The 19,189-nt window shown below is 43.9% G+C and overlaps 1 protein-coding gene across 2 annotated transcripts in view; it reads right to left on the bottom strand.

The window, feature by feature from the left end:
• The window catches only part of RNF125 (ring finger protein 125), a 54,199-nt gene extending 35,263 nt beyond the window's left edge, over positions 1-18,936 (bottom strand). Inside the window, exon 1 of one of the 2 annotated variants that reach the window (XM_063923647.1) lies at positions 18,508-18,936. In XM_063923647.1, coding sequence (XP_063779717.1) covers positions 18,508-18,641 — 134 coding nt within the window. In that variant the 5' untranslated portion in view covers positions 18,642-18,936. Of the gene's footprint in view, positions 1-18,458 lie in introns of both variants that reach the window. The other variant, XM_063923648.1, reaches the window with a different exon arrangement.
• Positions 18,937-19,189: the final 253 nt, after the last annotated feature.

The raw sequence follows: 19,189 nt of genomic DNA, 5'->3' as shown, positions 1-19,189 counted from the left end.
AAAAAGTTAAACAAATTAAAAAAATTGTGAAAAACTCATGTTGACCTTTTCCATGTTGACCTAGTGACCATGTCGACCTAAGTGTGGTCGACCTAATGACCGTATCCCAACAAAAACTGCTAAGGATCAAATCACATGCTGGGGGCCGCCCAGCCCAAGGCAAGGCCGTCCAGCATGTATGGCACCGTCCTGCATTGTGATCGCAATTACATGTCACCGCCCGAGAATGCCCGCCGCCTGTCAGTCAAATTGCGATTGCATCCTTTTGGGATGCAATTACAATGTGAACGCCCATGCACTGTGAAAGCTGTGCATGCGCAGACAGCCAAAATCTGCATTTTCGCAGCCACAGCGTCCACCTCTGAACAAGGCCCCTAGCACACTTTAATTCATACAAAGTTCTCTCTCCCACATATTTCTCTCAACTTTCCCACCTACATGTATATCCCCTCCTTCATGTATATCCCCTCCTTCATATACAGTAAAAACCCACAACTTATCCAACATTACCTCTAACCCATATCCGCTCTTAAAGGAGCAGGTATCAGCGACATCCCAGTGAGGTTGCCAGATGTTTTAAAGTGGCGATCATTTAAAACACAAAACCAACCTGGTTTTGCATTTTAAATGACTGCCATTTTAAAACGTTGGGCATGCTTGCTAGGATCTTGCTGATGCCTGCAAGTCACAGGCTATTACATTTACCCCTTGCAATGGTTCCTGGGACATAACAAAAAATTCAGCTACGTGCAGTGTCCTCCCCAGATCTCTATTTAATGACAATTCTGTGAGATGAGATGGAACAAACAATTCAGCTTATCTGTAATAGTATGGTGCACCCTGGAGTTGATACATACCAGGCCCTTATAATGACCTTCTGAAACTTTGATAAATTCAAGTCTAAAAAATTCAGTCTTTACTTTCCCCTGGATAGTGTTGTGTGATGTCAAAAGATGTCTGCTGTGCACAGGAAAGAATGTCTCACCTTCAGCCTCTTTAAGGTATGCATATGTGATGGTCTGTCATAACCTAGTGCTTTTCCTTCTGCTTCACTCTTGGAGAGGCTAGCCACTTCAGTTCTTGCCATTTTACAAAGCCAGATGGATTAGGGAACAACAGATGCAACACAGGCCCCACATGGGACAGGATTCGTTTCCAATGGCAAGTCAAATGGCTGGATGTAGGGAGCGTTAGTGCGACCAACAGATAACCACATACACAGCAAACACGGACTGTAGTGGTCATTCCGAGTTGTTCGCTCGCTAGCAGTTTTTAGCAGCTGTGCAAACGCTATGCCACCGCCCACTGGGAGTGTGTTTTAGCTTAGCAGAAGTGGATCGCAGCGCGACTACAAAAATTTTTTGTGCAGTTTCAGAGTAGCTTCTGACCTACTCAGCGCTTGCGATCACTTCAGACTGTTCAGTTCCTGTTTTGATGTCACAAACACGCCCTGCGTTCACCCACCCACGCCTGTGTTTTTCCTGGCACGCCTGCATTTTTTCTAACACTCCCTGAAAACGGTTAGTTGACACCCAGAAACCCCCTCTTCCTGTCAATCACTCTGCGGCCAGCAGTGCGACTGAAAAGCTTCGCTAGACCTTGTGTGAAACTACATCGTTCTTTGTAATAGTACGACGCGCGTGGGCATTGCGCCGCATACGCATGCGCAGAAGTGACGTTTTTTTGCCTCAACGCTGCGCAACGACCGAAAGCAGCTAGCGATCAACTCGGAATGACCACCTGTAAGAGGCTATTATGAATTTTACCAGTATCACGGTACTTTTGAAAGCCATTTGTATTGTGCATTTTATAATCTGATCCATTTTGTATTATTATGCTTAGAAATCATACTCCGAGGCGACGTATAAGGTGTTATCAGGGCAATTTATCAGCAGTGTCACAATGTATGTGGCCAACTCAGTGCAAGTGACATATCAGGATGCAATAAAGATTCCAAACTACGAAGAAACAAAAGTACATGAAAAGTACATGTTATTCCATATACTGTATTGTGCATTTTGTGGTACTAGAAATATCATCCTATATAATGAAAGGCTAATGCTGCTCCTCACCTCTATGGGGGGAAATTCAAGTGTTTTGTGTGCCGGTGTACACTAGATGGCGCCCGACAGAGCAATTAATGTGTTGCTCTATTCGGGTGCGCACAGCCCCTTACGTTACTGTCGTGTTGTTCTGTCATTTTAACTGGCTGGTAACTAGTAAATAATATATTTATGCAAATAGGATAAGATGTCTTTTACATGTTGAAGATTTTTTTAAGCCTTATAGGCCCTACACACTGACCGATTTGTTTGAAAGATATGAACGATCTCGTTCATAAATGAACGAGAACTCGTTCATATCTTTCAGTGTGGAGGCTCCAGCGATGAACGATGCGTGGCCCCGCGCTCGTTCATCGCTGGTCCCCCGTCGGCTGTGCATGCAGGCCAATATGGACGATCTCGTCCATATTTGCCTGCACTTCAATGGAGCCGCGTGACGGGTGGAGTGAAGAAACTTCACTCCCCCCGTCACTGCCCCCCCCGCCGTCGGGTCGCTCGTCGGCCGTATCCGCCGTCGGGCAGCTCGGCGGCGGATCGGCCAGTGTGTAGGACCCTTTAGTGATTTTATAGCACTAAAAATATTTAGAATAGCAGGGCTACTATTCCCAGTGATTGTGCTGCAGGGAGGGGGAGGAGGGTCTGTGACCGCATAGCATTGCCTTCACAATGCCTTGTTAAATATTTTCTTTAACATAAGACTCTCATTGAGTTTGCCATTAGCACTTATACAGCTTGGTGAATACACTTCCAGAACATTCTGACTGTTCTCATTAATGTGCATTTCAGCATATATATCCGAAAATGGATGGTATCGGGATCCTGGCGCTTGGAATGCTGGCAGTCAAAATACCGACAGCGGCATCCCAACACTCAGGATACTGACACCTAGTAGGCTAGTATACTATCCCTAATCCCCAACCCCCCTAACCCTCATTTTCTGCATCCTGACCCTAAATTAGCGTAACCCTAACCCTCACCAGTGGTGACATATACCTCTTTTACACCAACCAGCATATAACATGGGTTATTGCACATGAACACGCATAACCCATGTTGCTGCGCGGTGTAATAGGGCCGAGTTGGAATAATCCAGGTCGAGTGACCCGGTATTTCAACTCGGGTAGCTTGCAGGGTTGAACACGGGTTCATCCCGGGAAGCTGAGCTGTGTAAACGGAAGCCGGGTCAATGCGCCCCGGCTCCCGTTCACAGTGTATGGAAGGGGCGGAGCTTGGAGATCATGTTATCTCCCAGCACCGCACGTTGCGTCACCGGCAACATCATCAACCCGGCAATATGGTGACTGCAGCAGGAAAGGGGGCTGACACGGGGCGCAGCAGGGCAGCACCCGTGTCAGGCTCCCAGCTGCGACCAGCGTTTCCAGGTGTACAAGGGGTATAACCCTAACTACCCATTCCTACAGTCTAAACCTAACCCTCCCTACTCCGCAGCCTAACCTTAACCCTTCCCGGGGGGGGGGGGGGGGGGGTCTAACTCTAAGTCCCCCACGCAGCTTAACCCTAACCCACCCCCGCAGCCTAAACCTAACCTCCTCCATTTGTTACTTAACCATTAATGTCTCATACGATCAGATCAGGCCTATCGTTACTTTCAGCAGGGTATGCCCATGTGAACAGAGGAATGTTTCTGAGCTCTCTTGTTTCCCCTCTAAAACCAAAAGACCATCCTGATTGAGGTGATATAATTTTGAGCATTTACCAAAAAAAGACAGAGAGAGGATATGGTAATACATGTAATGTCCAAAACATCTTGTTTCCAACCTGTAGTACAGAGGTTCCCAAACGCGGTCCTCAAGGCACCCCAACGGTCCTGGTTTTAAATGTATCCATGCTTGGCCACAGGTGACTTAATTAGCACCTTAGTCAATTTGATTTAACCACATGTGCTGGGCCATGGATATACCTAAAACCTGGACTGTTGGGGTGCCTCGAGGACCGCGTTTGGGAACCTCTGCTGTAGAAAGTGAATCACTGGTGGTTGCCAAGCTAGAAGTTCCCTAATTCACTGTGATTCTACACAGCCTGGGTCATGAATCGTACTAGAAATACAATCACCACCATTTTTATGCAGGGCTGCATAGAGAATATTATTCCCATCAGTCATTCTCCTGTTGGATCTTATAGCAACACACAACACACAGATTCAGACACACTCTACGGCTAATCTGGACAGATATCATTTAGCCTATCTGTACGTTATTGGGGTGTGGGAAGAAGCCAGAGTGCCTGGAGGAAACCCCTGCAAACACAGGGAAGAACATACAAAGGCCAGACAGATAGGTCTCTAGTTGGGAATTTAACCCATGACCCCAGTGTTGCACGGCAGCCATGGTAACCACTGTGCCACAGTGCTGCATTATATTACAATCCAAAAAAGGTCCAAAGGTCATGCTGGTAAAAAGCATGTAATAAAGGATTAATAACACGTAGAGCAGGAAAGGTTATCAAATAATGCTATAATAATGTTCCTACATTAATCTCACTCAGAATGTATACATGACATGGCCACTATGTCGACACTGGACATGTCAACATGTTCTTAATGTCAACATTAAGCAGGTCGACACTGATAAGATAACCATAAGACTCATGGAAATGTTGACATATTTTACACTCTGTCAGTGTTGTCATTTTCCATGTGTCAACATTAATTATATCAACAGTTTAACCAATGCAACATCATGTATTTCTGCAGCTGGCTTGGTGCCTTGTGACTGCGTACCATTTGAAGCTACAGTGTTTCTGCCCCAAACTGTACTGAAAAGTGTGGAAGCTGGCTGTGCAAACTAAGAATCAGCTGTGTTTGGTCGATTTTCAATTTTTGTGTTTGGTCAATTTCCTAATGGACAACCTAACAAACAGAACTTTAGCTAAAAGCATCTGTCAGATTTCTAAACAAACAGATCACCAGAAAAACAAATCAAAGTTCAACCTGTGACTGCATAGGAAAGGTCAGCAGCTGAGTCAGTATACTACACTATGGAGTATGGGCAATTATCACATTGTTAAATGTCTTGTATGACGCATCTATTAATACCAATCACAGTTTCTGGTCTGCTGTGCATGGTAGCAAAAAGATAAACCCCCCAAGTATTTGCATATCATGATTGCCTCGGGGCCAGAGTAACAAGCTACATGGTGCTTTTTTGTAAGAACTGTGTAAAATTACAGGACTTATTCACCTACCAACCCCAGTCAACCACTGATCTTTCCTTACTTGGAGCATCGCTGTGTTTGATAGCTGTCTGAGCACCGCAGGTCAGAGAGCGGAGAATGTGCCGAGCTCTCATTGGAGGAGCTCAAAACACCTAAAGCAAAGGCGTTGTAATGATTCTGCTGCACTGCAGGGAACAGCAGCTTTAGGGGACAGGAGGCGCAGCGGCTGTACTTAACTATACTTATTAATATTGTTACATTCAAAAGTATAGCTGCCGCTCAGTAAAGATGCTAATCACAGGTTTCAGAGTGGGTGGGGCAAGGGGCCGCCCCCCATCCCAAACATTTGAAAGGGGACCAGTCAATGTACTGGGGTGCGGGGCCATCTAGTGATACCATGGGCAGTGTCAGGATAGAGATTATCCCCTTTTGCAGCTGCTCCACCTCTTCCTACCCCATAGCCCTTCTCCGCCTATCACCAGGTCCCTCCTTTTACCCTGTTACATTTATCTGCATTCCCATTAGTGTTCTTTATGCTGTTTTTAACATAAATGTGTGTGTATGTACAAGATAGATAGATAGATAGATAGATAGATAGACTGTTATAATATATATATATATATATATATATATATATATATATATACACACAAAAGCAGTGGGCGCGGCACTCCTGGCGGCTTGTAGCAATAAGAACTCTTGGATATCCAAGAGTACTTATTGCTACAAGCCGCCAGGAGTGCCGCGCCCACTGCTTTTGTATTTCTTCCATTGCGGAGGCACCCGGTGCAGGAATCATCATAAAGGAGAGCCGGATCACTGGGACTATATATATATATATATATATATATATATATGGATAAAGAAGCTGGCACTCCGGATTGATAATGGTATTTGCCCTGGTGCCTTCACTTATCTGTATAGCAACAGACAATATAAAAGTCCAAAGAGGAGCGGCACTCAGCGGGTCTTCCGTATGCACTAGATAATAAAGGACGGCGGAGTGACGCCTGGCAGAGGTTTACGTTTCAGTTTAATAAATAAACTTTCGTCAGAACAAGGAAACAATGAAAATTACATACCTTTATACCTGTAGATCACCATGTGAGACAGACAGCGTGGACGCTGGCTGCGGCGCCTCCCGGTGACGTCACGTGAGTGCGACGTGCGCTCTGCAGCGCTGCATCCGGCCGGGCCGTATCTAGGCAACAGAAAAAACAATACAGCACCATCACCATAACAACAAGGCAGATCGAGTTTTGTAATCCTGGAATAGGAAACGGCTCAATATCGCAATAAACATAATCATACATCATATTAATACTTGTTGCTGGGTAATCTACTGTTTCATCGCCACACTAGGTATATATTATACTAGACAAAGATGTTGTTACCTAGGCAATAAAAATTAACTCAAACTAAAGAAAACAATTCCAGTTCAATTGTTCATTCAAACCCCTGGGAACTACAGTGTCCAGGGAATGAATCCAGCGCGCCTCCAGCTGGAGAAGTTTCCTGGCTCTGTCCCCTCCTCTGACACATGCTGGCACCTGATCTATTATTTTATATTTGAGAGTGGCCAGACTATGATGCATCATTTTGAAGTGTCTGGCTACTGGTTGTTCCAAATCAGATCCTTCAAGTGCATGTCTGATGGACATTCTATGTGTGGCCATCCTTTCTTTAAAACTACAGGTGGTTTTACCCACGTATAGAAGTCCGCATGGACAGCGTATGAAGTAGACCACAAATTTACTGGAACAAGTCAAAACATGCTTAATAGTTAGACGTTTTCCCGTATGTGGGTGAGCAAACGAGGATCCTGTCTCCATGTAACTACATGTGATGCAACCTGTGCATTTGTAGCATCCTGGCTTACGTGTAAGGAACGTTGCACTCGGAGCAGGCGCTAGTCTACCAATGTCATTCACCACTAACAGATCTTTTAGGTTGCGTCCACGTTTGTAACTTGGTAGTATGGTCATATCTTTAAAGCCACCTAGATCAGTATCATTAGTGATGATGGGCCACAATTCTCTAGATCTCTTCACGTTGAAAGAGCTATTAGAGTGGTATTGTTGAACAAATACCATTTTGTTCTTAATAGATTTCTTTGGAGCTGGACTTAATAATTTCTCTCTTGGTATTGAGAGAGCCTTACATTTGGCCTTCATCAGATCCTCGTGTTGGTACCCTTTATTAAGGAAACGTAATATCAGGTCATCGATTGCCAATGAAGCTTTGACCACTGTGTCTGAGATGCGACATACCCGGATAAATTGGGACAAAGGAAGACTCCTCACACATGCTGGAGGGTGCTGGCTTGATGCATGAAGATAGGTATTTCGATCTGTAACCTTACGATAGACCTCCGTATGTAGCTGTCCATCTTTCAGGGAAACTGAGACGTCCAGGAAGTTCACGCCCACTTGACTAATATTATAGGTGAATTTGATGTGCTCATCCACATTATTAATCATGTTAATGGCATTAACAAGTACTGACTCTTGACCTCTCCAAATGAGGAAGAGGTCATCTATGTATCTTGTTATCCATATGATACCGTCTGCAAAAACCTGATTTGAAAACAACAGCTGGCGCTCTTTAGTGAACATAAAGGAGTTGGCGAACGCTGGGGCCACACAAGACCCCATCGCACAACCCCTTTGTTGTTGATACCATTTGCCATCAAACAGAAAATAATTTCGTTTGAGGGTCAATTCAAGTAATTGCATGAAGAAGTCCTGATCTGGGACTTTCCTTCATTCCTACTGGAAAATTTGATGAGATCCAATGGCACACAGATTCTTACAGATTTGCCAGGAATTTACGGCTGAAAGAATTCTTTGATAAATCTCCAGTTCAATTAGACACAGGACGGGCAGTCATTCCCCCCCAAATTAAGACCAAATCAAAATTTGACCCATATTCTAATAACATTTCTCTCAAATGTTTCTCCAGAACTTTAGACAAAGAAGTACTGCGTAATTCTAGAACACCTAAAGAAGCATACAATAACATCTCCAAACAAGAACGCTTGGCTCTAAACAATTTACGTAAATGTAAGGACATTGTCATACGTCCAGCAGACAAGGGGGGAGGAGTTGTCGTCATGAATCTCAGTGACTATAAAACAGAGATGTATTCGCAACTAGCTGACATTTCTGTATATCTGCCCATTGACAGGGATCCTACCACTGTGTACAAGGCTGAGTTAGATTCCATTCTACATGAGGCAAAGCATGCCCATATTATATCAGAGGAATTATGTAACAGCCTTATACAAGACTTTCCAATAGCTCCTATCCTGTATTCCATCCCCAAAATACACAAGAGCAGTACACACCCTCCAGGAAGGCCCATTATTGCTGCCAGGGACTCTCTGTATTATAAAATTTCGCAATACTTGGACATTTACCTACAACCAATAGTGCAGCAACAAGAGATGTATCTCAGGGACACCACTATGTTCCTTAATAAAATTCAGGAGTTTTCCAATCTTCCTGAAGGATGCATCCTATGCACTATGGATGTGGTATCTTTATACACGAATATACAGCATGAAGAAGGGCTGAATGCTGTCCGTGACTTAATTTCCCAGAACAACACATACACGGGCCCAGATCAGGACTTCTTCATGCAATTACTTGAATTGACCCTCAAACGAAATTATTTTCTGTTTGATGGCAAATGGTATCAACAACAAAGGGGTTGTGCGATGGGGTCTTGTGTGGCCCCAGCGTTCGCCAACTCCTTTATGTTCACTAAAGAGCGCCAGCTGTTGTTTTCAAATCAGGTTTTTGCAGACGGTATCATATGGATAACAAGATACATAGATGACCTCTTCCTCATTTGGAGAGGTCAAGAGTCAGTACTTGTTAATGCCATTAACATGATTAATAATGTGGATGAGCACATCAAATTCACCTATAATATTAGTCAAGTGGGCGTGAACTTCCTGGACGTCTCAGTTTCCCTGAAAGATGGACAGCTACATACGGAGGTCTATCGTAAGGTTACAGATCGAAATACCTATCTTCATGCATCAAGCCAGCACCCTCCAGCATGTGTGAGGAGTCTTCCTTTGTCCCAATTTATCCGGGCATGTCGCATCTCAGACACAGTGGTCAAAGCTTCATTGGCAATCGATGACCTGATATTACGTTTCCTTAATAAAGGGTACCAACACGAGGATCTGATGAAGGCCAAATGTAAGGCTCTCTCAATACCAAGAGAGAAATTATTAAGTCCAGCTCCAAAGAAATCTATTAAGAACAAAATGGTATTTGTTCAACAATACCACTCTAATAGCTCTTTCAACGTGAAGAGATCTAGAGAATTGTGGCCCATCATCACTAATGATACTGATCTAGGTGGCTTTAAAGATATGACCATACTACCAAGTTACAAACGTGGACGCAACCTAAAAGATCTGTTAGTGGTGAATGACATTGGTAGACTAGCGCCTGCTCCGAGTGCAACGTTCCTTACACGTAAGCCAGGATGCTACAAATGCACAGGTTGCATCACATGTAGTTACATGGAGACAGGATCCTCGTTTGCTCACCCACATACGGGAAAACGTCTAACTATTAAGCATGTTTTGACTTGTTCCAGTAAATTTGTGGTCTACTTCATACGCTGTCCATGCGGACTTCTATACGTGGGTAAAACCACCTGTAGTTTTAAAGAAAGGATGGCCACACATAGAATGTCCATCAGACATGCACTTGAAGGATCTGATTTGGAACAACCAGTAGCCAGACACTTCAAAATGATGCATCATAGTCTGGCCACTCTCAAATATAAAATAATAGATCAGGTGCCAGCATGTGTCAGAGGAGGGGACAGAGCCAGGAAACTTCTCCAGCTGGAGGCGCGCTGGATTCATTCCCTGGACACTGTAGTTCCCAGGGGTTTGAATGAACAATTGAACTGGAATTGTTTTCTTTAGTTTGAGTTAATTTTTATTGCCTAGGTAACAACATCTTTGTCTAGTATAATATATACCTAGTGTGGCGATGAAACAGTAGATTACCCAGCAACAAGTATTAATATGATGTATGATTATGTTTATTGCGATATTGAGCCGTTTCCTATTCCAGGATTACAAAACTCGATCTGCCTTGTTGTTATGGTGATGGTGCTGTATTGTTTTTTCTGTTGCCTAGATACGGCCCGGCCGGATGCAGCGCTGCAGAGCGCACGTCGCACTCACGTGACGTCACCGGGAGGCGCCGCAGCCAGCGTCCACGCTGTCTGTCTCACATGGTGATCTACAGGTATAAAGGTATGTAATTTTCATTGTTTCCTTGTTCTGACGAAAGTTTATTTATTAAACTGAAACGTAAACCTCTGCCAGGCGTCACTCCGCCGTCCTTTATTATCTAGTGCATACGGAAGACCCGCTGAGTGCCGCTCCTCTTTGGACTTTTATATATATATATATATATATATATAATTCTAACACAAAGTGCCCAATGACAAACGTAATGGAAGATGTAAGTCAGTGTGAAGTGTGCAGAATTCAGAGACAATCTGGATGAGTGTGTATGCCTTTCTTGCAGTAATATCCATAAGGCTTGTAACAGGGATGGCGGTCATTAGGTCGACATACATTGGGTTGACATGATCACTAGGTCGACATGGTCGTTAAGTCGACATGGAAAAATGTTGAAATGAGTTTTTCACCTTTTTTCTTTTCTTTCATTTTTTGACCTTTTTCATACTTAATGATCCATGTGGACTACAATTGGGAATGGTAACATGTGAGGGGTCATGGTGCACTAATTGGGGTTCCCCGTCACTTTTCGAAGAAAATGACACGAAAAAAAGTAAAAAAAAACCCTTATATTGACCTTTTTCCATGCGGACCTAGCATATGTCGACCTAATGACCATGTCGACCTAGTGATCATGTCGACCTAATGCATGTCGACCAAACGTGGTCGACCCAATGTATGTCGGCCTAACTCATGTCAACCTGATGAACCACACCCATGTAACAGGTCAGGGCACATAATGCAGCAATCCCACTGGTAGTAAATGAGTATGATTAATGCATGGACAGCTGCTCTGGGCCTCCGGTCCCTGCTAAGCACAGTTATTACATTAAGCCAATGTAGATGATAACGGCAATCTTCCTCTCTTTGTTTTAGATGCACCAAGATAAAAGTGTCTATTTATTATTCCTTCTAGAGCTTTATGTGAGTTTATACTCGGTACACACTAGCAGATAAATTCCGCCAATCCGGGAAATGCTCTGATCCGACAGGGCGATTACTGGTTCGGTGTGCATCCTTACACACTCAACAATTTCTGTGTTTCCCACGAGATTGGGGACAAGATAGACCTTACCTTTACCTATCACGAAAACCGTGTAGACTTCCTGGATGTGACCCTAGAATCTCATCAGGACAAAATTATTTCCTCCAATTTCAATAAATCTGTCAATACAAATTCTTACCTACATTACAAAAGTTCTCACTACACACCTTGGAAAGGCTATCCCAAAGGGACAATTCATGCATATAAAACGCAATTGCAGCAATCATGACACCTTTGCGGTTCAAGCATTGGAATTGATGAAGTCTTTCAAAGAAAGAGAGTATCCAGATATACTCCTTAAAAGAGCATATAATGAAGTATATAATATGGATAGACAGAACCTATTGACCAAAATCCCAACTCAAAATTCAAAAAGAGTTAGGGATACTGAACAAGATATAGCTTTCATATGCAAGTATAATAAAAGTGCAAACGAAATTAGACAAATTATTTCCAAAAACTATAGAATCTTGGAACATGATAACATTCTGAGAGACATCATACCCAATAAACTATGTATTATCTATAGAAAAAATAAATCTCTTAAAACCATCTTAGCCCCAAGCCATTTAAAAAATCTACAACATAAAGGGACATCAAAACCAGGGGGTTGCTCTTGGTTGCCACAGAGACCATGTGGTTTCCACAAATGCGGTAAACAAAGATGCACGTTGTCCTGCCATATGCAGAAAAAAAACACATCAGTCACTTTACCATCTACAAAGGAAGTCTACCAACTAAAATCGTTTAGAAATTGTTATTCCAAATATGTTATATACTTATTGACGTGTGGATGTGGGTTACACTACAGCAGAACAACGAGATGTCTACATATTAGATTCATGGAACATAGAAGAAATATAACTAATAAAAGTAATCTACATAGTGTACCTAGACACTTTAATATACAACACAATAGCGATTGATCAAGTTTACAAATTGTAGGTGTGGAATTGACTGGTCATACTGCTAGAGGAGGTGACAGGTACAACAAATTATGGGGGTCATTCCGAGTTGTTCGCTCGCAAGCTGCTTTTAGCAGCTTTGCACACGCTAAGCCGCCGCCTACTGGGAGTGAATCTTAGCTTCTTAAAATTGCGATCGAAAGATTCGCAATATTGCGATAAGACATCTCTGTGCAGTTTCTGAGTAACTCGAGACTTACTCGGCATCTGCGATCAGTTCAGTGCTTGTCGTTCCTGGTTTGACGTCACAAACACACCCAGCGTTCGCCCAGACACTCCTCCGTTTCTCCAGCCACTCCCGCGTTTTTCCCAGAAACGGTAGCGTTTTTTCACACACTCCCATAAAACGGCCAGTTTCCGCCCAGAAACACCCACTTCCTGTCAATCACATTACGATCACCAGAACGAGGAAAAAAACGTGAGTAAAATTCCTAACTGCATAGCAAATTTACTTGGCGCAGTCGCAGTGCGGACATTGCACATGCGCACTAAGCGGAAAATCGCTGCGATGCGAAGAAATTTACAGAGCGAACAACTCGGAATGACCCCCAATATCCAGATGGTCTTAATTAAACAATTGAGCTTAATTCTGTGATATAACAGACAAACAAATGTCTCAGTAGGGGTATAAGTTACATGACCGGAGTGGATAGGAGAAGATAAATATAATATAACACAATATAACACACAATGTTTTATGAATTATGTCTATGATTGCCAAAATAACAATATGTACCTCTCTCTATATTTCTTAGGGATATGATCACTCCTTTCTCATATTATCCTTTACATGTGGAAAGATGAGATATACTTATGCATATGTTTATTATTTTTCATTGTTCCTTCCCTCTTTTTATTTATTTATTGTATATAACGTTACTCTGTTCATGTTTCAAAAATATGGTCACAATATGTACACAATATATGAACATATAGATATCATCCAATATTGTTACAAAGTGTCTACATTTGACGCTCCTCTCAGATGTGTGGTTGTTGCCGTGGAGATGTGACGCCGGGGGCCGTTACACTTCCGGGTTTGCGCACTGTGACGCATTTCTTCCCCAGGTTTTGACGGACCACGGCGCGCACCTCTTTTGGCGAACATCACACACAGAGGAAGTGGTCAGCTTGGGTGTGGTATGGAAGGTAGATAGTAACTAGGTCGACAGTGTCTATGTCGACCACTATTGGTCGACAGTAACTAAGTCAACAGGGTCTCTAGGTCGACATGAGTTTTCTATGTTTTTTTGGTGTCGTTTTCTTCGTAAAGTGACCGGGAACCCCAATTAGTGCACCGTGTCACCTCGCATGGCTCGTTTCGCAGATTACTGTTCCAATCGTAGTCCACGTGGATCGTTAAGTATGAAAAAGTTAAAAAAAATTGTGCAAAACTCGTTGACATTTTGACCTGTCGAGCTATAACATGTCGACCTAGAGACCCCGTCGACCTAGAAACCCTGTCGACTTAGTTAGTCGGCCAATAGTGGTCGACCTAGATAGTGTCGACCTAGTTACTGTCGACCTAGAGACCGGATCCCGTTTGCCTATAGGCTAATATTATATTCTGCACATAAATACAATAGTTTGGAAGAGGAACTGTGGACTCGTCATAGAAAGTCAAGATCAATAAAGTATAAAAGCTGTATATGTGTATTTGTTAATGTAACAAAACACTCTGAAATTGAATAATAGGGTTACACAAATATGTCAACAAGTCAGACACGCACACTGTGCAGAATCTAATAAAGCATATTAAAGTTACCGTATGCAGTACTAATTTCTGTGCACACAGCATATATAATGGACCACTGTCTCTCAAACTATGATACGTAACTTTGTTTTTGCACTAACACTTCATGTGCTCTATTTATTAAGGACTTTCCTCTCTAAAATCATGTGATATTTGTTTCCGCATGACTTAAATGTAATTGCCATTAAAGTAATACTTCATGCAGTGGATATATGAGATATCTCCTGCACAGGGCCGGATTAAGGTTCGTGGGGGACCCTGGGAAACTAACTTGTGGGGGCCCCTGAGCAACTAACTTGTGGGGGCCCATACCAATAAAATGGGTGGTCTTCTGTTTGCCGGCGGTCGGGCTCCCGGCGCTCAGTATACCGGCGCCGGGAGCCCGACCGCCGGCTTACCGACACTTATTTTCCCTCGTGGGGGTCCACGACCCCCATAGAGGGAGAATAAAATAGTGTGGCGCGCGTAGCGCGCCACCGTGCCCGTAGCGTGGCGAGCGCAGCGAGCCCGCAAGGGGCTCATTTGCGCTCGCCAAGCTGTCGGTAAGCCGGCGGTCGGGCTCCCGGCGCCGGGATGCTGGTCGCCGGGAGCCCGACCGCCGGCCACCCGTAGTGAACCCCAATAAAATTGTCATGATGATAAGCTGGAGGTGTAGTTCTGTGTGCGCTCCCCTTGCCGCACAGTTCCTTCATCCGGCAAACTAACGTAGTGTAGATTACCGCAATCTCCATTATGCGCAAGAGACAGTTGTCTGGCCAATTTTCCAGCTTCTTAGTGCATCGCCCCAGTAACTAATTCTATCTCACCACAAATAAAGTGCTAGCTACCACTATATAGACAATTTCTTGGCTGAGAAAGGATCCTATCAGAGACGCAGACCCCACACAGGGAGTTTTGTTAAATAGTGTAGCTCTGAAAAGTAATTTCTTATTGCCGCACATTGGGGGTCATTCCGAGTTGTTCGCTCGTTATTTTTTTCTTGCAACGGAGCGATTAGTCGCTAATGCGCATGCGCAAGGGGGGTCATTCCGAGTTGTTCGCTCGCAAGCTGCTTTTAGCAGCTTTGCACACGCTAAGCCGCCGCCTACTGGGAGTGAATCTTAGCTTATCAAAATTGCGAACGAAAGATTAGCAGAATTGCGAATAGACACTTCTTAGCAGTTTCTGAGTAGCTCCACACTTACTCGGCATCTGCGATCAGTTCAGTCAGTTTCGTTCCTGGTTTGACGTCACAAACACACCCAGCGTTCGCCCAGACACTCCTCCGTTTCTCCAGCCACTCCCGTGTTTTTCCCAGAAACGGTAGCGTTTTTTCGCACACTCCCATAAAACGGCCAGTTTCCGCCCAGAAACACCCACTTCCTGTCAATCACATTACGATCACCAGAACGAAGAAAAAACCTCGTAATGCCGTGAGTAAAATACTTAACTGCATAGCAAATTTACTTGGCGCAGTCGCACTGCGGACATTGGGGGTCAGTCCGAGTTGTTCGCTCGTTATTTTATTCTCGCAACGGAGCGATTAGTCGCTAATGCGCGTGCGCAATGTCCGCAGTGCGACTGCGCCAAGTAAATTTGCTATGCAGTTAGGTATTTTACTCACGGCATTACGAGGTTTTTTCTTCGTTCTGGTGATCGTAATGTGATTGACAGGAAGTGGGTGTTTCTGGGCGGAAACTGGTCGTTTTATGGGTGTGTGCGAAAAAACGCTACCGTTTCTGGGAAAAACGCGGGAGTGGCTGGAGAAACGGAGGAGTGTCTGGGCGAACGCTGGGTGTGTTTGTGACGTCAAACCAGGAACGAAACTGACTGAACTGATCGCAGATGCCGAGTAAGTCTGGAGCTACTCAGAAACTGCTAAGAAGTGTCTATTCGCAATTCTGCTAATCTTTCGTTCGCAATTTTGATAAGCTAAGATTCACTCCCAGTAGGCGGCGGCTTAGCGTGTGCAAAGCTGCTAAAAGCAGCTTTCGAGCGAACAACTCGGAATGACCCCCATTGCGCATGCGCATTAGCGACTAATCGCTCCGTTGCGAGAAAAAAATAACGAGCGAACAACTCGGAATGACCCCCAATGTCTGCAGTGCGACTGCGCCAAGTAAATTTGCTATGCAGTTAGGTATTTTACTCACGGCATTACGAGGTTTTTTCTTCATTCTGGTGATCGTAATGTGATTGACGGGAAGTGGGTGTTTCTGGGCGGAAACTGGCCGTTTTATGGGTGTGTGCAAAAAACGCTACCGTTTCTGGGAAAAACGCGGGAGTGGCTGGAGAAACGGAGGAGTGTCTGGGCGAACGCTGGGTGTGTTTGTGACGTCAAACCAGGAACGAAACTGACTGAACTGATCGCAGATGCCGAGTAAGTCTGGAGCTACTCAGAAACTGCTAAGAAGTGTCTATTCGCAATTCTGCTAATCTTTCGTTCGCAATTTTGATAAGCTAAGATTCACTCCCAGTAGGCGGCGGCTTAGCGTGTGCAAAGCTGCTAAAAGCAGCTTGCGAGCGAACAACTCGGAATGACCCCCATTATTATAGCTGGGACAATACCTCTGCTACTACTTTTTGGTATAGCAGGAAAACAATTGGAATATTTTTATAATTGAAAGAGTAAACTCTTTTGAGCGACATTAGCGTAGTACCAACGTTCTACAGAATCATATTAGAAATGCCCCTTGATGTATAGTTTACTCATGTTGTACAAAAGAAATGCTGAAGCAAGTGATGACTTCACTTGTAAGGCTTTGCCCTTTGTATTACAGTTCTTGGCTGAACACTGCTGTGTTTTCAGCAATTTTCATATGAATTTCTCTGGCATCATCCGTAGTCACGTTGTTCTCCCACTCTCATTGTTTTGTTACAGGAAATGTACCATGTTTTTGTCGATATGATGTCATTTCCTTGCAGCAACAGCACAGCCACTGTCCATATATACCAAACTCCGAGCAAGATACATATAAGACATTAGCAATCTGAGCCCTGCGTAACATGTCAACAGGATGTACATGGCAGATGTTCTGATCACTTGTTTAGGGATCACAAACTGAGATCAGGTGTACTGTATTTCAAATACAAACTATAATAAAATATAATGCTGTTTGTTGACTTCTTGGCATAATATACCTAGATTTTAATCCACAACTAAACATATTTAAACACATCATATAATTTACTCAAACTAGGACTGAAGCAATTACAGCTAACAGTCCCAATATGTGATATTATGACAGGAAGTTACACAGGCTTTGTGTCATTTGTGATAGTGCGCTTTTACTGTATCTTAACTACAATCTTAAATACTGAGATATCCTAACTGTACCATAAACAGACAACAGCATAGAGATAAGACGTGCTGCAGATCTACAGTATAAAGGACAGATGACAGACATACTGTAGACTCCGTAGACATCAATATGTTTTAATAGTTGGGACATTGGAGCAAAATGCATATTAGTAGTAGTTTGGTTAAAGTGAAATTAACACACACACACACACACACACACACACACACACACACACACACACACACACACACACACACACATTCAAATGTGCATTATGTAGTCAGTCATTTAGTTCCACTAGTAACCAGATTACTGAATGATTGCTTATTTCACATTACTTTGGGTTAAAAGGTTAAAACATATTTAAAAACTGTATAGTGTTGTCTATGCGAAAGCTATATGCTATATAGATATACACACACGCGCGCGTGTGTGTGTGTATGGTTAGGTGGGATAACAAAGAGCAAACTCAGATATAAACAGGGAAATGTAGGTCATAGCTGTGAATGCTGACCAGTCACAACACAACCATACTGTACATACAGTACAGCTGCTAGAACCTGACTGGGGAGAACAATGACCACTATAGAGCACATGCTACATGGTTTGCAACTCAAGTGCAAGTGACTAGAGACAAAGAGAAGCCTGTATGAATGGTAGCAGCAGCAGTAGGGCTGGGGTTACACGATCTCTATATGGGTTCAGCACTATCGAGCCTGTCCAACAAGCAGAGCAGGAATAGGAGAGTGAAGAAGGCTGGTGGGATGAGTGCAGGTCTGGACAGAGAGAAGGATGGCAGTGATGGTAAAGCCATATTGTAGTATGAAACAATCTAAACGTTCCATGTGACATTACTGTAACAGCACATGATGAAAAACAGCTGATCTCTTAAGTACCTAAGGTCAACGCAAGGTGCTGCCTGGTTATCACCCCAGCAGAACTTACACATGCCCGCAACGAGTCCTCGTCGGCCGGTTCAGGACCTCCAGGCACACCGCACAGTCATAGCTCGGGTTTGGGTCTTCAGTTGCGTGAGACTTGTGGTCTCTGCTCCCATCGCTGCTCAGTATAGATCCCATCTCCGGAGAGTGCAGGAGTTCGGGGAGAGTGCAGGAGCTGGGGCAGAGTGTCCGGCGCAGGGAGCCCCTCTGTGTGTGCGGGCCACTGTTGCTGCCACACTGCTACCGTGTGTGCTCAGCGCTCACCAATAGGAGGAAGGGGCTGCTATTGTGTGGGGAAGAAGCAGTGCCAGGAGTGCAGGGAACTACAACAGCAGGATGATGAGCAGCAGTAATATGAGACTGGGGTCAGACAGAGCTGCTGCTGGATCCTGACTGAGCACCCCCTCCTTCTGCTGCTCATACAAGTGCTTGTTGCCATCTGATACTATTTAAAAGGCGGAGCTCATCATCTTGCCAGCAGCAGCAACAAAGAAACCCCAACGTGCAATCTAACTACACTACAGTACTTGTCAAGTGGCGCAAACTCTGTTTATAGTCCCAGATAATCATGTGTGCTGCTGCTACTGTTATGTATAACTGCAAATAATCATCTCCTTTGTATTAGGAAATGCAATTGTCAATGCTATTAAAGTATTTGCATGGAGTTCATCCTTAATTTTTAGGGG

The sequence above is a fragment of the Pseudophryne corroboree genome, chromosome 5, assembly GCF_028390025.1.
Source record: "Pseudophryne corroboree isolate aPseCor3 chromosome 5, aPseCor3.hap2, whole genome shotgun sequence".
Taxonomy (NCBI): Eukaryota; Metazoa; Chordata; class Amphibia; order Anura; family Myobatrachidae; genus Pseudophryne; species Pseudophryne corroboree.
The sequence above is the reverse complement of the archived record's forward strand: the minus strand, read 5'-3'. Positions and strand labels throughout refer to the sequence as shown.